Below are 13,604 nucleotides of genomic sequence, written 5' to 3' on the forward strand. Positions count from 1 at the left end.
ACCTAGCACGACATCCAAGTTGAATTTGAAATGATTTAGTAACTTGCTGCATGTTGCTGGCTCCTGCACTGCGTCCATCTGCTAACTCATCAATTATCAACTCCCAATTCCGTAAATCCGGTCAACGTGGAGATCTCGGGTAGCTTCACCCACAACCCTTAAGAGACCGGGGTGCCAAGACCCATCAGCCAGCCCTCGACACCATCATCACGGTTCGGATTTTTCCTCCCAGTCTCCACCGATCGGGCTGTCACTCATATGGCTGACGCAGAATATCTCCATCACTGCCGGCCGGCACTTGGGAACCCCCTGCCACCAGCGTGCATCATTGCCCATTCTTCCCACTCGAGTGGGGGATCACTATCTCCGTCGCACATCAGCTTGATGAGTGGTTTGTTTGCATGGCCTCTCCCGTCTAGACTCATCAGACGAACAGTTATTTCCATACACCTGTGGAGATCCTTTCCCTCTCGCGCACCCGCCGGTCGGCGTGATTGGAAGACAGCCCCATGCTTTCTCTAAATAAGGACGCGTCGTCAGGACGCTCCCGATGGCGCCCTGCTTGATGCGGTGATGCCGTTCATCCCATCTGCGTTGCGTTTTGTCTCATGACTTCTCGTCTTACAACACCGCCGCAGCAGCTTGCTTTCGCAGCTTCCCTTCGGCGCTTTACACATCATGAGGCCAGCGGTCAATTTCCACCCTCTTGGAGTCGGCGCCAGCGTGCGCGGACTCCGTACCCGGAGACCGTCGCCGGCGGCGATTGCGCCGAGTAAGGCACTCTAGGCCAGAGGTAAACGGGGCGGGTGGACACCACTCGTCGTAAGCTTGGCACCACTTTTTGGCCATCCCCCATGCCCGCGGGCATTGTTTCTTGGTTGACCTGAAGGCGCAGCTTTTCCGATTGAACGGTTGGGAATGTTTATAATAGGGGCTTGACATGCCTTGTTGCTTTCTAGAAGGTTTATCTACCCACGCTGTCCCAGCTGCCTGGCTTCCCTCGTCTTTGCAGTGCACTCGCCCATCCCAAGCAGTCTTTCATTACTCACTCACAGTCTTTACCCTGCCGCGTCTCTCTTTAAGCATAGTGAGTAAACACTAACGCTTATCGACCATGTACCGCCCATCAACGGCCTGGGCTTTGGCCATCCTCACCTATGTGACTGGCACCCTGGCTGCTGATGCTTCGGCCAACTACACTGAGCAGCTGTTGAGCTCAGGCACAAGTACGCACTGCCCCTTTCTCTAACTCATTCTTTCCCTCTGAGTGATTCTCATTATCATTTCCGCAGTCAAGCTTGGAGCCTGGCAGGATGCCTACGACAAGGCCGCAGCCCTCGTCGCCACTCTGACCACGGACGAAAAGATCTCCATTGCTGCCGGTGGCGACGGCGGCAACTTCACCGGCCTTCACAACCTCGACTCGGCCACCAACCCGCTCACCTACTTCTACGTTACAACATGGCCCGCCGGCCTCGCAATGGCCATGACGTGGGACACGGCGGCGGCTGAAGGCCAGGGCCAGGGGGTCGGTGTTGAGTTCAAGGGGAAGGGTATCAACATGGCGTACGGTCCGACCTTGGAACCTCTCGGCCGCTCAGCATGGGGCGGACGTACCGGCGAGACGTACGGTGCTGACAGCTACCAAGCCGGCATTATAGCTGGAGCAGTCGTCAAGGGCATGTCTTCAGCTGGCGTCGTCGCCAGTGCCAAGCACTTCATCCTGAACGAACAGGAGACTAACCGAATGAGCACCGGCTCTGGAGGCGGCATGGGTGGCGGATCGCCTCCTGATGGCGCCGGACCAGGTGGCAACTCAACTCTCACCAGACGTCAGACATCAACAAACGGCACGACCAGCGGCAACTCGACCTCCTCAGATGACACCGGCGCCTACACTGTCACCATCTCAGACAAGGCCTTCCACGAAACATACCTCTGGCCCTTCTACGACACCGTCTACAATGGCATGGGCGGCGCCATGTGCGCCATGAACAAGGTCAACGGCACCTACTCCTGCGAGAGTCAGGACCTACTTGCCAAGTACCTCAAGGTCGAGCTCGGCTTCCCCGGCATCGTCCACGCCGACGTCAGCGCCCAGAAAACCGGCATCAACGCAGCCAACGCCGGCATGGACCTCTCCTCCAGCTCCTACTTCTCTAACACCACCCTCGGCGCTGGCCTCAACAACGGCAGCTTCACCATGGACCGCCTCAACGACATGGCCATCCGCAACATGATGGGCTACTTCCACCTCGGCCAGGACCAGGGCTACCCTGCCCACGCCGGCGTCACTGACCGCGTCGACAACCGCGGCAACCACAGCGCCATGGCCCGCGAGTACGCGGCCAACTCCATCGCCCTGCTGAAGAACACCAACAACGCGCTGCCCCTCGTCGACAAGTCCAGCATCAGCATCTTCGGGTTCCACGCCGGCCCGCGCTACGTCGGCGCCAACACCGCGCTCGGCGTCTACGACGGCGAGCCGTCCACGATGCAGGGTCACATGGCCGTCGTCGGCGGCTCCGCCATGGGCTCGCTGTCGTACCTCACCACGCCCCTGCAGCTCTTCAACCAGCGCGCCGCCGCGGACGGGTTCATGTTGAGGTGGTGGCTCAATGATACCTCCGAGACGTCCTTCAGCGGCATGTCGGGCTCCGGCACGGAGCTGACCGAGTCCACGACCGGCGTGGCTGACCTCTCGGACGCGTGCGTCGTCTTCCTGAACGCTTGGGGCGGCGAGGGTGCCGACCGCACCGAGCTTACCAACGCGGACCAGGACACCCTCGTCACGACTGTCGCGGATGTGTGCAATAACACCATTGTCGTGATAAACACCGTCGGCCCGCGTCTGGTGGACGCCTGGATCGAGCACGAGAACGTCACCGGTGTGCTGTACGGCGGTGCGCTGGGCCAGGAGTCTGGAAACGCCATCGACGACGTCCTTTTCGGCGCCGTCAACCCCTCCGGAAGACTTGTGCACACCATCGCCAAGAACGAGAGCGATTACAACCCCGATACAATCATCAGTGAGACGGAACTGAACCTGGACTTTTCGGATGGCAACTACATTGACTACAAGTACTTCGACTACTACAACGTCACCCCTCGCTACGAGTACGGCTACGGTCTCTCGTACACTACTTTCGAGTACTCTTCCACCGCCACCGTTGAGTCTTCCAACCTCACGAGCGGCTTCGCCACTGGCGACAAGTCCGTCGGTGGACGCGAGGATCTCTGGGATATTGTGGCCACCGTGTCCACCAGCATCTCCAACACGGGCTCCGTTGCCGGCGCCGAGGTTGCACAGCTCTACATCTCTTTCCCCGACGTTGCTGGAGAGCCTGTCAGACAGCTGCGTGGCTTCCAGAAGGTGACGATTCAGCCTGGACAGAGCGCCGATGTGACGTTCTCGCTGAGACGTAGGGATCTGAGTGTGTGGGATGTTGTTGGCCAGGAGTGGAAGGTGGAGAGCGGAGAGTACAAGCTGTACGTCGGTGCGAGCAGCAGAGACTTCAAGGCGCAGACGACCTTGACTGTTGCTTGAGCGAACAAAACATGTTTCCTGTTCATAGTTGTATTAGCGCTTCGTATATAAGCATACCTCGGAGATTCAGGCCAGTTCTTTACGGCATGCAGCATTCGTAGAACACAACTGTAGTGACTGATTCTATGTTAGATGTTATCAAATTACCGCGGATATAATCGTCTGCATCTTTGTTTCTCATCACCTCCATCCTCCTTCATCAAATCTAATCATCTTCGCCGACTGACAAAATCGTCTGGTGCTATCTTTCATACATCCGTCTCCTTCGCCATACATTCATCGCACATCATCTTCATCCTCTACGACCTATCGGCCTTTGCGATCGGTATCGTCATCTTCACCTACTGACACCGTCGTCTGACGCCATCTCCGATCCATTTATGGCAACCAGCTTTGAGCCTTGTGGTCTTTCGTACCTCTTTTCATAACTCCGGTACCTGGGTTGTGTGTTGTAGTAACCGTGAAGGTAGGTAAGTTATGTAAATGTGTGACCAGGTACCACAGGTACCCTCTGGCTCACAAACCATCCTTATCAAGCTCCTCTGCTGAAATACATACAGATGGATCCCACTACATTCCCATCATCTCCGAGCAGGAAATTAATGACTTCTGGCATCTCTTTCATGCCTGGGCAACGGAGGACGACCCAACACGACGCCCGACCCAGCTAGATAGACAGTTTCTCAGGCTGTTCTTCAAGTCGCGTCCGGAACACAACATGGGCTCTATTCTTGCTGCGCCCGAACGATTCGACTTTCTCGGTGAACAGGACTTGTCCGTCCGCCTCGGGCTCATCAAGTCCATCCATGGACATCTCCAGGCCAACATAGCCGTACTTGCTGATGAAAGCTCGGGCGATCTTCGGAGGCCTGGTAACACCTCCCGGCCATTTAAGTTCAAGAATAGCGAGCTTCTCAGCCAGACAGGTTTCTGGGCTGCGCTTTGGCCTTTAGACCTTGATCGTCTCCAAACCATTCACGACCGTCTCAGGGATGATCAGAGGGGTTTCCCAAAGGTATTCTTCCTGTCTCTAGGAGTATTACATGAGTTTGTCTGGTGGTGTAAGTTTAGCTAAAATCATTCGAAACGCCGAGCTGACACTTTGCTAAGTCACCCGCGACCCAAAGGAGGCTCGGCAGGTTCAAGTCGCGCCAAAGGATGCCCAGAGGAGAAAGGTATGGACTTTTGTTATTTCAAAAAGGTGAAAAATCCGCCAACACTTGAATAGGCTTACATACGCGACGGTGGGGTGTGCTGCATCACGGGCAGAGACGTCGCTGAAGGATGCCATATCATCCCATTCTGGACCTTGACGCGCCCCGACAGAAGCTATGTTCTAGTGAATCGTTTGAAAGGTCTTCTTGGTCCGCAGTTTGCGCTACGCCTGGAGGAAATTCTGATGTCGGACATTGACACACTAGGCAACATCATTTTCTTGAGCCGTCAGCTGCACAGGTACTGGGCAATGGGTATTGAAATGGTCGTAGGCCAGGCGGCCGAGAGCTATGCGATACAGCGGCGCGCACGCGCCCGAGGGCGCGTAGAGCTACTATAACTACGTAACTCTACGGTTTTAAAGTCTACGATCTTAAAAAAAAAAAAAAAAAAAGGACTCCTCGCGTTCTTTTCAGATCTAAAATATAAAAAAATAGGATAAAAAGCTCGAAGATCCGCTAAGAAATAAGTGAATTATACCCCCTATCTATAAGGATTAATAATAATGTCTAAGCTGACTTCTCGCCCCTTAAGGGGGCCTAGTAATCTGACCTCTAAACGCCGAAAACGCCGAAAAATCCAGTGGGCCCACTAAACCCCGTTCCAGTATCTTTGCTTTGGAACCTCTTGGCTACGATTCGAGGCTCAAGGAGAGTGCCGATGATACGCTCCTATTCGATACTCCCCTTAAGACTCCTACCGCTGATTCCCCTACCACCACTTCCCTGTCAACTGCCACTTCGGGGGCTGCCACACCGAGCACTGCCACTTCAGCTCCTGCTACTTCGGTCCCTGCCACTATGGGTCCTGTCACTTCGAGACGTGTCAGCAGCGTGGAGTCACTGAAGAGAAGACTCGAAGGTCAGGGCGAGAACGAGAGCAACAAGAGTGTTCCCCCAGCTGAAGGCAAGGAGAAGGCAACCCTCGAGTACTGTATCAAGCTTCGCTTTCACTGGCTGCCCAAGACATCAATCAGCAGCCTTAGAGCCCCACTTACTGCTGACATCCTCAATAACAGCCCTCGCCCGCTCTTCGTAGAGTTCGACAAGATTCAGAACGAGTTCCAGGCCGCATACGGGCGAGTAATTGATACGGGTGAGATAATTACTATCTGGACGGACAAGCGGGAGAATCTTCTATCTATGGGTATTCTCAAGCTTCAGTGGCTTGCATATCTCATGCATCGCCTCGCTGGGGGCGCGGACCCACATGTTTACGAGCCTCTGTTCCCCGACTCGGACGATTTGGGTCAGCTCGAGATGCTGCAAAGGGATCATACTGAGCTCCAGAGGTTGCAGAAGCGCATGGCAGATATGAAGATTCGTGAGAGTGCTGGGACAGCTGGCAGTCCTGCCATTACTAGAAACAAAACAGCTTATCAAGGTAGATAAATCGCTGAGAATAATTTAGCTATCCATCAATGGATGTCACGGTTGCTGCTAGGTGCATGTAAACACGACCGTGATGGCTGACATGCTGGGTGTTCCAACTAGGCAATCTAGAAACCTTGATCGTAACTTATCAACTCGTGGGGACTTGGAAGTATCTTCGTTCGCCCGGTGCGTTGATCAAACACCACTTCTCAGACGACAACGGCTCATAACTCCTGACACCATCCTAAGCAACTGATACCTAGAAAGTTTGGAAACGCGCTCAAGTTGCCAAGATGTTCGCATTTTTCAAGCAATACCTCAGGTCGCGTCCAGCGCCGACCAGTTCCATTTTGGGCGCAACTGGTCGCTACGACTTCCTCGATACTGACTTGTCTATCCGCCGAGATATCATCCAGGACATCCATCGATTACTTCAAGCCAACACAGCCTTGCTCAAGAATGAAAACAAAGGTGACGTTGTCAAGCCTGGTGATAAATCCCGACCTATGATGTTCAATAGTCGCGATGTTGTCAACCAGGCGCGGTTTTGGGCGGCTCTATGGTCCTTAGAGCGCCCGCGCCTTGACGCTATCCATTGGAGTCTGTTAGTGAACGAGGATGGCTTTCCTGGTGATCTCATGGAATCTTTGGGAATGTTGCATGAGTTTGTGTGGTGGTGTAAGTTTAATTGTGTCAGCTTGTGTGTTCTCCGGACTGATGTATGTTTCTTCTAGTCACCCGCGTGCCACCAGGTAATCGAGATACCATAGTGCCTCGAATCGATACTCAGGTAGAAGAGGTATGGGTAACAGGTAACTCAAAACACGCAGGAAAGTCGCTTACAGTTCAGTAGGCTAACAGTCGTCGCGCCGGTGGCAAGTGTTGCATCACGGGCAGGAATGATGCAGAGCGCTGCTACATTATCCCCTCCTGGACCCTGATGCGTCCCGAAAGAAGCAGGTGCCTGATACTGCACATGGGTGGTCTTTTTGGTACAGAGGCAATGGATCATCCTAGGAGACTGGTGAGGGACAGGATCAACACCGCTGGAAATATCATCTACTTGAGTCGAGAACTGCAGAAGCTCTGGAATCAAGGTGTCTTTGCCTTAGAACCTCTGAGCTACGATTCAAGGTCCAAGGAGCGCGAAGCAGGTGCCACAGTGGAACACCTGGAGAAAGAGGATCTTGAACACTGTCCTAAGCTCCGCTTCCAGTGGCTACCCAAGACTTCAGTTCAGAACCTGAGATAGACTGCGTCCCCCGACCTGCTCAACACTAGCCCTCGCGACCTTATCCAAGAATTCGAGACGAATGAAGAATTTCAAGCCGATATTGGCCGCTGTCTCAATAGCGGGGAGACCATAACCATTTGGGCAGACAGGCGTGAAGACCTTCCTGCCATTGGGTTTCTTAGGGTTCGATGGCTCGCTTGCCTCATTCATCGCTTCACCGGCGGTGCAGACCCCAAGGTCTATGAGCCTCCCTTCCCTGATTCAGACGACATATACGCTATTGGGTCTATGCTTAGGGATGCCAAGAAGCTCCACAGACTGCGGAAGCGCTTGTCGGACCTAGAACTCCGTATTCACAATAGACTGGCAGATGTTTAAGCAAACTGACTTGGAAGGATAAGAAGGAAGACTAGAACAATGGCGGCGGAATCAGTGTAGCATGTCTAGAGGCTATATCCTTCTAGAGAATCTGGAAGTGTTTTTGGGTTTTTTTCCATTTATGTTCTACCCCGCGGTTGATGGACGGCACCGGAATCCCTGACAGCAAGCCCAACAAAGCAAAATATCAAGATCGGTTTTATGACCAGAAACTTGCACACATAGTATGGCCATCATTGTATCCTAGCGTCGTTATTCTCTATCTTCATTCGTCAACTTCGTCTTCCGCTGTAATTACCCTCTGCCAATTTCCGTTATCTTCGCTATCGTTGTCATCCACTACTTCTGAATTTTGGTCATCGCCCTTCATTATTATCGTCTACCGCAGTCGTCTACGGCCTTCCAGCGTCCTTGGTCGCCGTAGTCATCTCCGATATTTTCGTCTTTTTGTCTTTTTTATCCCTAGTGTACAGCATGCTTAGATAACCTTTGTGTGCTGGCAACCTTGGAGGTAAGTTACCAACATTGTTGAAAACGCACGCCGCTGATACACGTACCTACCGCAATAGACCGAGCTTTCTCACGGCAAGCCTTGTAAAGATGTCCACCAACCATCAGAACTCTGCCTGTGCTTGGTTCGGAGATGCTTGCCAGCCCCCCTCGCAGCATGGCCGCCATCGGTATTGCGCCTCAGCGCATCGACGATCTTGACGAGGTATTGGACGGACGATTCACTTACATTGCTTCGATCCACCGTTGCCTGGAGAACGACTTCCCTGATCTGATAGATATGCATAGCAACTATGATCTCCGCAGTCCTCACGACACCTCCCGCCCAGAGCTATACACCTATCGCCAGATTCTGAACCAAGTCCGATACTGGTCAACATTTCTGTCTCTGCCAATGAAGAGACTCAGAAAGATCCACAAGGTATTGAATGACGAGGATGCAGAGAAAAGAGATGATATGTTCCACATCGTGATGATTGGTCTGTCAGTGGTGCCGGAAATGATTTGGATGTATGAGTGTTGTTTCCGCCCTGGCATCATCCCAGTGGACGTCGGCTAACCTCTTCAAGTCACAAGAAATCCAACCGACAAGAAGACGGCGAAGGCAGTGAGGAGTTCCATGGCAGTGGACTGTACCAACTCGGTTTTCTATTAATAGTGCCAATGATGACAACAGGTTCGCCAGCGAGATGGCGGGGTGTGCTGCATCACGGGGAAAATAAAGGCAGAATGCTGTTACATCTCCCCTTTCTGGACCAGCACTCGCAACAGAGTTTGGCCTATGATGCATCTCATCTGCACGTTTCTTGGTCCTGGATACAAGGTCCTTGCATCGCGCATGCAGAAGTTGGTGGACACACCACAGAACATGTTGCACCTGAGTAGCCAACTGCACAAGTACTGGGATGAAGGAGTCTTTGGGCTTGAACCTCTGAACTACGTCTCCAGGCCCAAGAGCATCCCCCGGTCTGACGTGGGGAAGGGTAAAACGATGGATGGTGTTGTGGATGATGAGGAGCCTCAAGAGATTGAACACGGCATCAAAATCTGCTTCCACTGGCTTCCTGCCACATCGCTTGAGCATATGAAGGTCGACAACCCGCATCCTTGCACAAAAGATCCACGCAGCTTGTTTGTTCCGATTCCTAGCAAGTACAGCGAGGGGTTCCGGGTTAGCTCGGGACCACCGGCCACACGTTCACTATGTGGGCGAATAAACTGAAGGATCTGCCCTCCATGGAGTTTCTGAACCTTCGATGGCTTGCTGTCAAAATGTATCGTTTTGCTGGCGGTGCGGATCCTCGATTCTACGAGCCGCCTTTTCAGGATGAGGACAATATGAATGTGGTGTGTAAGGAGATCGGGAACGCCCGGGAGCTTCGAGAGCTTGAGCAGCGTCTGCTACAGCTCAAACCACGACGACTACATAAGTAGTAACTCATGTCCACCCAATGGTTCGATATAAGCAACAGCTCAGGGTTTTTTTCTTCCTGCTTATTTATCACCAACTGTATGAATTTTTGAAGGTGCCCGAAGACGGAAAATTTGACGATGTAACACGACTGGGTTGAGATGAATGATGATGCTGCCCGTTAAGTCGGCAGCAAAATCATGGGCGTGAACGGGGCGACCCCGCCATGGCAGAACACAGATATAGATCAGTGTAGGTGGCCAACAACGTATCGTTCGTTCGTTCGAGACTTTTTACCCTTCGGACGTTGGCCAAGGGCAGTAATTAAGAGTATTGAACATCTCGAAAAGTTTCATGGACCCAACAAGTAGTGTCCAGAACATCAAATCTTACAAGAGACCGGACTTCGTAAACAAAACCTCGGATCCGCCCGGTCCACGTCATGATCCAGGCCAGCCTCATATGACGCAGGGATAAGCGCTGAGAGCGAAATGAAGAGAGACCCCCGTTCCCAAGGTGCTATAACACCAGGGGGTTGGACACTGTCAATATGAATAAATACTTCAAGGAATGCCTGGATGGGCAAATTTTCCTACCTTTTGCGAGTTGGGCCTCGTTCAAGGGGAACATTTCTCTATGAGGAATCCGTGTGGACAAAGTGGCGTACAAAATAAAAATCGATCTTCTTTTGCATGGACAACTATGCAATACACTGCTTCTTCATACAATTCCCACCCACACGAATACGCTTGAATTTGAGCAAAGTCTCCTGTAATTCCCTGGGAAAACCAGTGCGCAACATGAGCACCACGGTAGATGTGGACAATTGTCCCGGCCTGAGCTCTCCTTTCGAAGATGATTTGTCCAGTCGACTTGACCTCATTATCAGCATTCACAACCATCTTCATGCAGACAAAAAGAACCTCAGATTTGATGTTCTCTGGGACAAAGGCAGACCAGGTGATAGTAACCGCCCGCGGACATATCAGCTTGGCGATGTTTTGCCGCAAGCGCGTTTCTGGGCTACGCTTTTGTCCTTGGATATTGACCGTCTGAGGGCTCTTCATGACGAGACGCTGAACGATAGAGGTTACCTCTTCGGCTTTTTTCCAGGGGTAATACCGGAGTTTGTCTTGTGTTGTGAGTCTGACCACTTACCTTATCCTTGTATGGTCCGAGCTAACTGCTACCACCTAGTCATTCGTGTCCTTTTAGAGCATTCAGAAAATACGGCCGACATCCGCGACGGCAATAGGTGTTGTATTACGGGCCAGAACGATGCTCAGCAATGTCATATTATACCTTTATGGACATCGATAAGACGTGAGAGAACCAAATTCCTGCTAAGTGAATTGTACGACATTTTTGGTTATGAAACCGTGACAAGAATTCAGTGGGCGGTCGATCGCGAGCTTCGCAAACCATCTTTAATGAATACCTTCTGTTTGAGCCGACGATTACAAGCTATTTGGCAAAGTGGAGCGTTTGTCTTGGAACCCGTGGGCTACGTCACAAGACCCAAGAAGATCAAAGAAGACGGCGATGCGTTGTGTCAGTCAAGTAGCCGGGGCCCAGGCTCATTCATGGCAGCAGCCTTCCGATCGATGAGTAGATTTACAAAGATCGGCAACTCCCCAGAAACAACTACATCGACCGAAGGAACGGACCAGGTCAACGGGCAGGAGTCCAAACTCGAGTATGCCCTCGCCCGAAGCCTCATCAATAATTGTTCCCAGAAGAAAACCGACGCAGACACTAATGAGTATGGTCTCCAATTACGATTTGAATGGCTCCCAGCAACCTCCCTCCGTCATTTGAGAGCGGATGGTCCCGATTTGCGCACTGATCCCCGCACCATATTCCAGCCTTTGAAAGAGCGAGATCAAGAGTTTGGGGGCCTCAACGCAGGCCAAATCAGGGACGACCAGATCTTCACAGTGTGGGCAGACAACATCAAAGACCTCCCCAACTGGGACTTCTTGCAGCTACGGTTCCTGGCGTGCCGCATCCATCGCTTAGGTGGGGGCGCAGATCCCAGTCTTTACGAGCCGCCACGTCCTGATTCGGATGACATGTTTGAAGTCACCGAGCTGCATAGAAAGTTTGAGGAGAAGTGCAAGCTGGAGAAGCGTCTTGCCAAGCTTTACAAGGAGCTAGGCGGCGACAAAGATGTCCTTGGTATGGATCCTACCAAGTGCCACTTTTGTGGCGTCAGCGCCCCAGGTTCGAGATGAACAGAGCCGATAGGGTTTGCAGGCCAGATTTTGGGTGAAATTAGTGATCATCATGATTGGCCAGACAAGCACCGTATACACATTGCTGTATATGCACCAACGGAAACTAGACTGCTGGCCATGAGGAAAGATTTGGAGAGACGATGTTTTTCTAGCAAAGTAAATATTCTCAGCGCAAGAGCAACAATCATAACCGGCTGTAATATTACATAATCCAACTTCCTAAGCACAACCGTTCAAAAGGTCACCCTTCTTGGAGCAGCACGACAAGAACTTGTCATTGCTGGTGGTTACGCATTCCCGACCCGACAGACCCCCCATCGACCCGATTCCAATGCAGCAGTCTTTTGTATTGACTCTACTGTCGCATTGACAGTTTCCTCGTTTTGTCCTGCGCCATGGTGTATCAGCGAAATTCATCTTAGTATACGGAGGTAACTCTCTTACAGATGATGGGATGCCTGTTGCCCATCTCCATTATCGCGCACAGCATCTGCCGTCAGAACGCTGAAGAAGGAAAAGAAAATGCAGATATATGTCAAAATTCCCATTTTGATGGTGGCGATTTGTTCGTGAGGAGTAGGATTTCCATCATGAAATGCGATTCACTCGAAGAGACATGCATTCTACTTATAGAGTAACTGAGCATAAAGAAAACGCGACAGTCTACATATATCTGATCCAACTTAGAGTGAGTATTTAGAGTTCTCACTGATATCTAGGCCTTGGTGAAACACACCTCGTGTGAAGGACTTGCTCGGTTGTCAAGTAGGGGTTAACGTCTAAAGCGTTCTGCTGCGGATGCTCTTGGGCAGATAGCAATCAACATGCAACAAATATTGACTCGTAAAATCTGAAGGGCCTTGCGAATTATTCAAAGGGTTATTTTGGTGTAAGCATATCGCTTGGAGCCAATGCGATACCGAGTAGCAGCAGGTTTGTGGGTCGGCCGTGCCGTGGTAGTTTCCGGACGCATCCGGGGGTGTCTTCCAGGCCGGCTTGACAGACCCGACCACCTTTAATTGGAATCTTTGCAGACGCCAGGCCAGAATCGCGGCCCCTGAACTTGTTACATAGCATCATGTTGGGAAAGACAACGGCACCCAAATGTAGTTCGGGAGGTGACCTTCAGGCGTAAGTTGGTGGACAACAAGAATACCTTGCCTGCAATATAGCCGCAGCACTCGGCCCTCAACGCTAGATATTCTTGGACGTAGGATCAAATCGTCTGTGAAACTCGGATTTTGCAGCCCGCCGTGCTTGGGCGGGCCAAAAGGCCCCGTGTTCGGACCAACCCGTGATACAGGTGGGGAAATTCGCCCCGGATCGGCGGAGTCATCCGGATGACACAGACAGTTCTACTCATAAAAATGCCTCCCTCCGGCAACATGGCAGTGTATTTCGGGGTGGCCGTCTCCCTCAAATTTAAGTGTTGCTGGAAGCACAGATCTGAACATGACATCGATCGACAGTCTAGATAAGGCGAGCAGACTGACGAAGATCGACATAAAGCCGTCTTCTCCTCTCCCAGAAAGAGGATAGGTCATCGCACCCACGCGTTCTTTAGAATCAGAATTCAAATAACTACGCATTAGTTACAGTCACTCTTTTCATCTGCTTTTGATTCCTTCATTCATTCTGAACCATTCACTCCAACACTCATCACCTGATCACCACAAACTTCTCTCGATTCAAACTACGA

At 51.8% G+C, this 13,604-nt stretch overlaps 2 protein-coding genes across 2 annotated transcripts; both read left to right on the forward strand.

Moving 5' to 3' along the window:
• Positions 1-1,114: 1,114 nt before the first annotated feature.
• Positions 1,115-3,547, forward strand: bglD-0 (putative beta-glucosidase D; the record flags this gene model as incomplete). The annotated part of the gene is made up of 2 exons (XM_037322634.1): positions 1,115-1,226; positions 1,293-3,547. The coding sequence occupies 2 exons, from the start codon at positions 1,115-1,117 to the stop codon at positions 3,545-3,547; spliced, it is 2,367 nt and encodes a 788-aa protein (XP_037179199.1).
• A 7,704-nt stretch (positions 3,548-11,251) lies between these two features.
• CGCA056_v007386 (uncharacterized protein) lies at positions 11,252-11,902 on the forward strand (the record flags this gene model as incomplete). Its single annotated transcript, XM_037322635.1, has 1 exon — positions 11,252-11,902. One exon carries the CDS (start codon positions 11,252-11,254, stop codon positions 11,900-11,902), a length of 651 nt encoding a protein of 216 aa, XP_037179202.1.
• Positions 11,903-13,604: the final 1,702 nt, after the last annotated feature.

Source organism: Colletotrichum aenigma (genome assembly GCF_013390185.1).
Source record: "Colletotrichum aenigma strain Cg56 chromosome Unknown KSG_Cg56_contig04, whole genome shotgun sequence".
Taxonomy (NCBI): domain Eukaryota; kingdom Fungi; phylum Ascomycota; class Sordariomycetes; order Glomerellales; family Glomerellaceae; genus Colletotrichum; species Colletotrichum aenigma.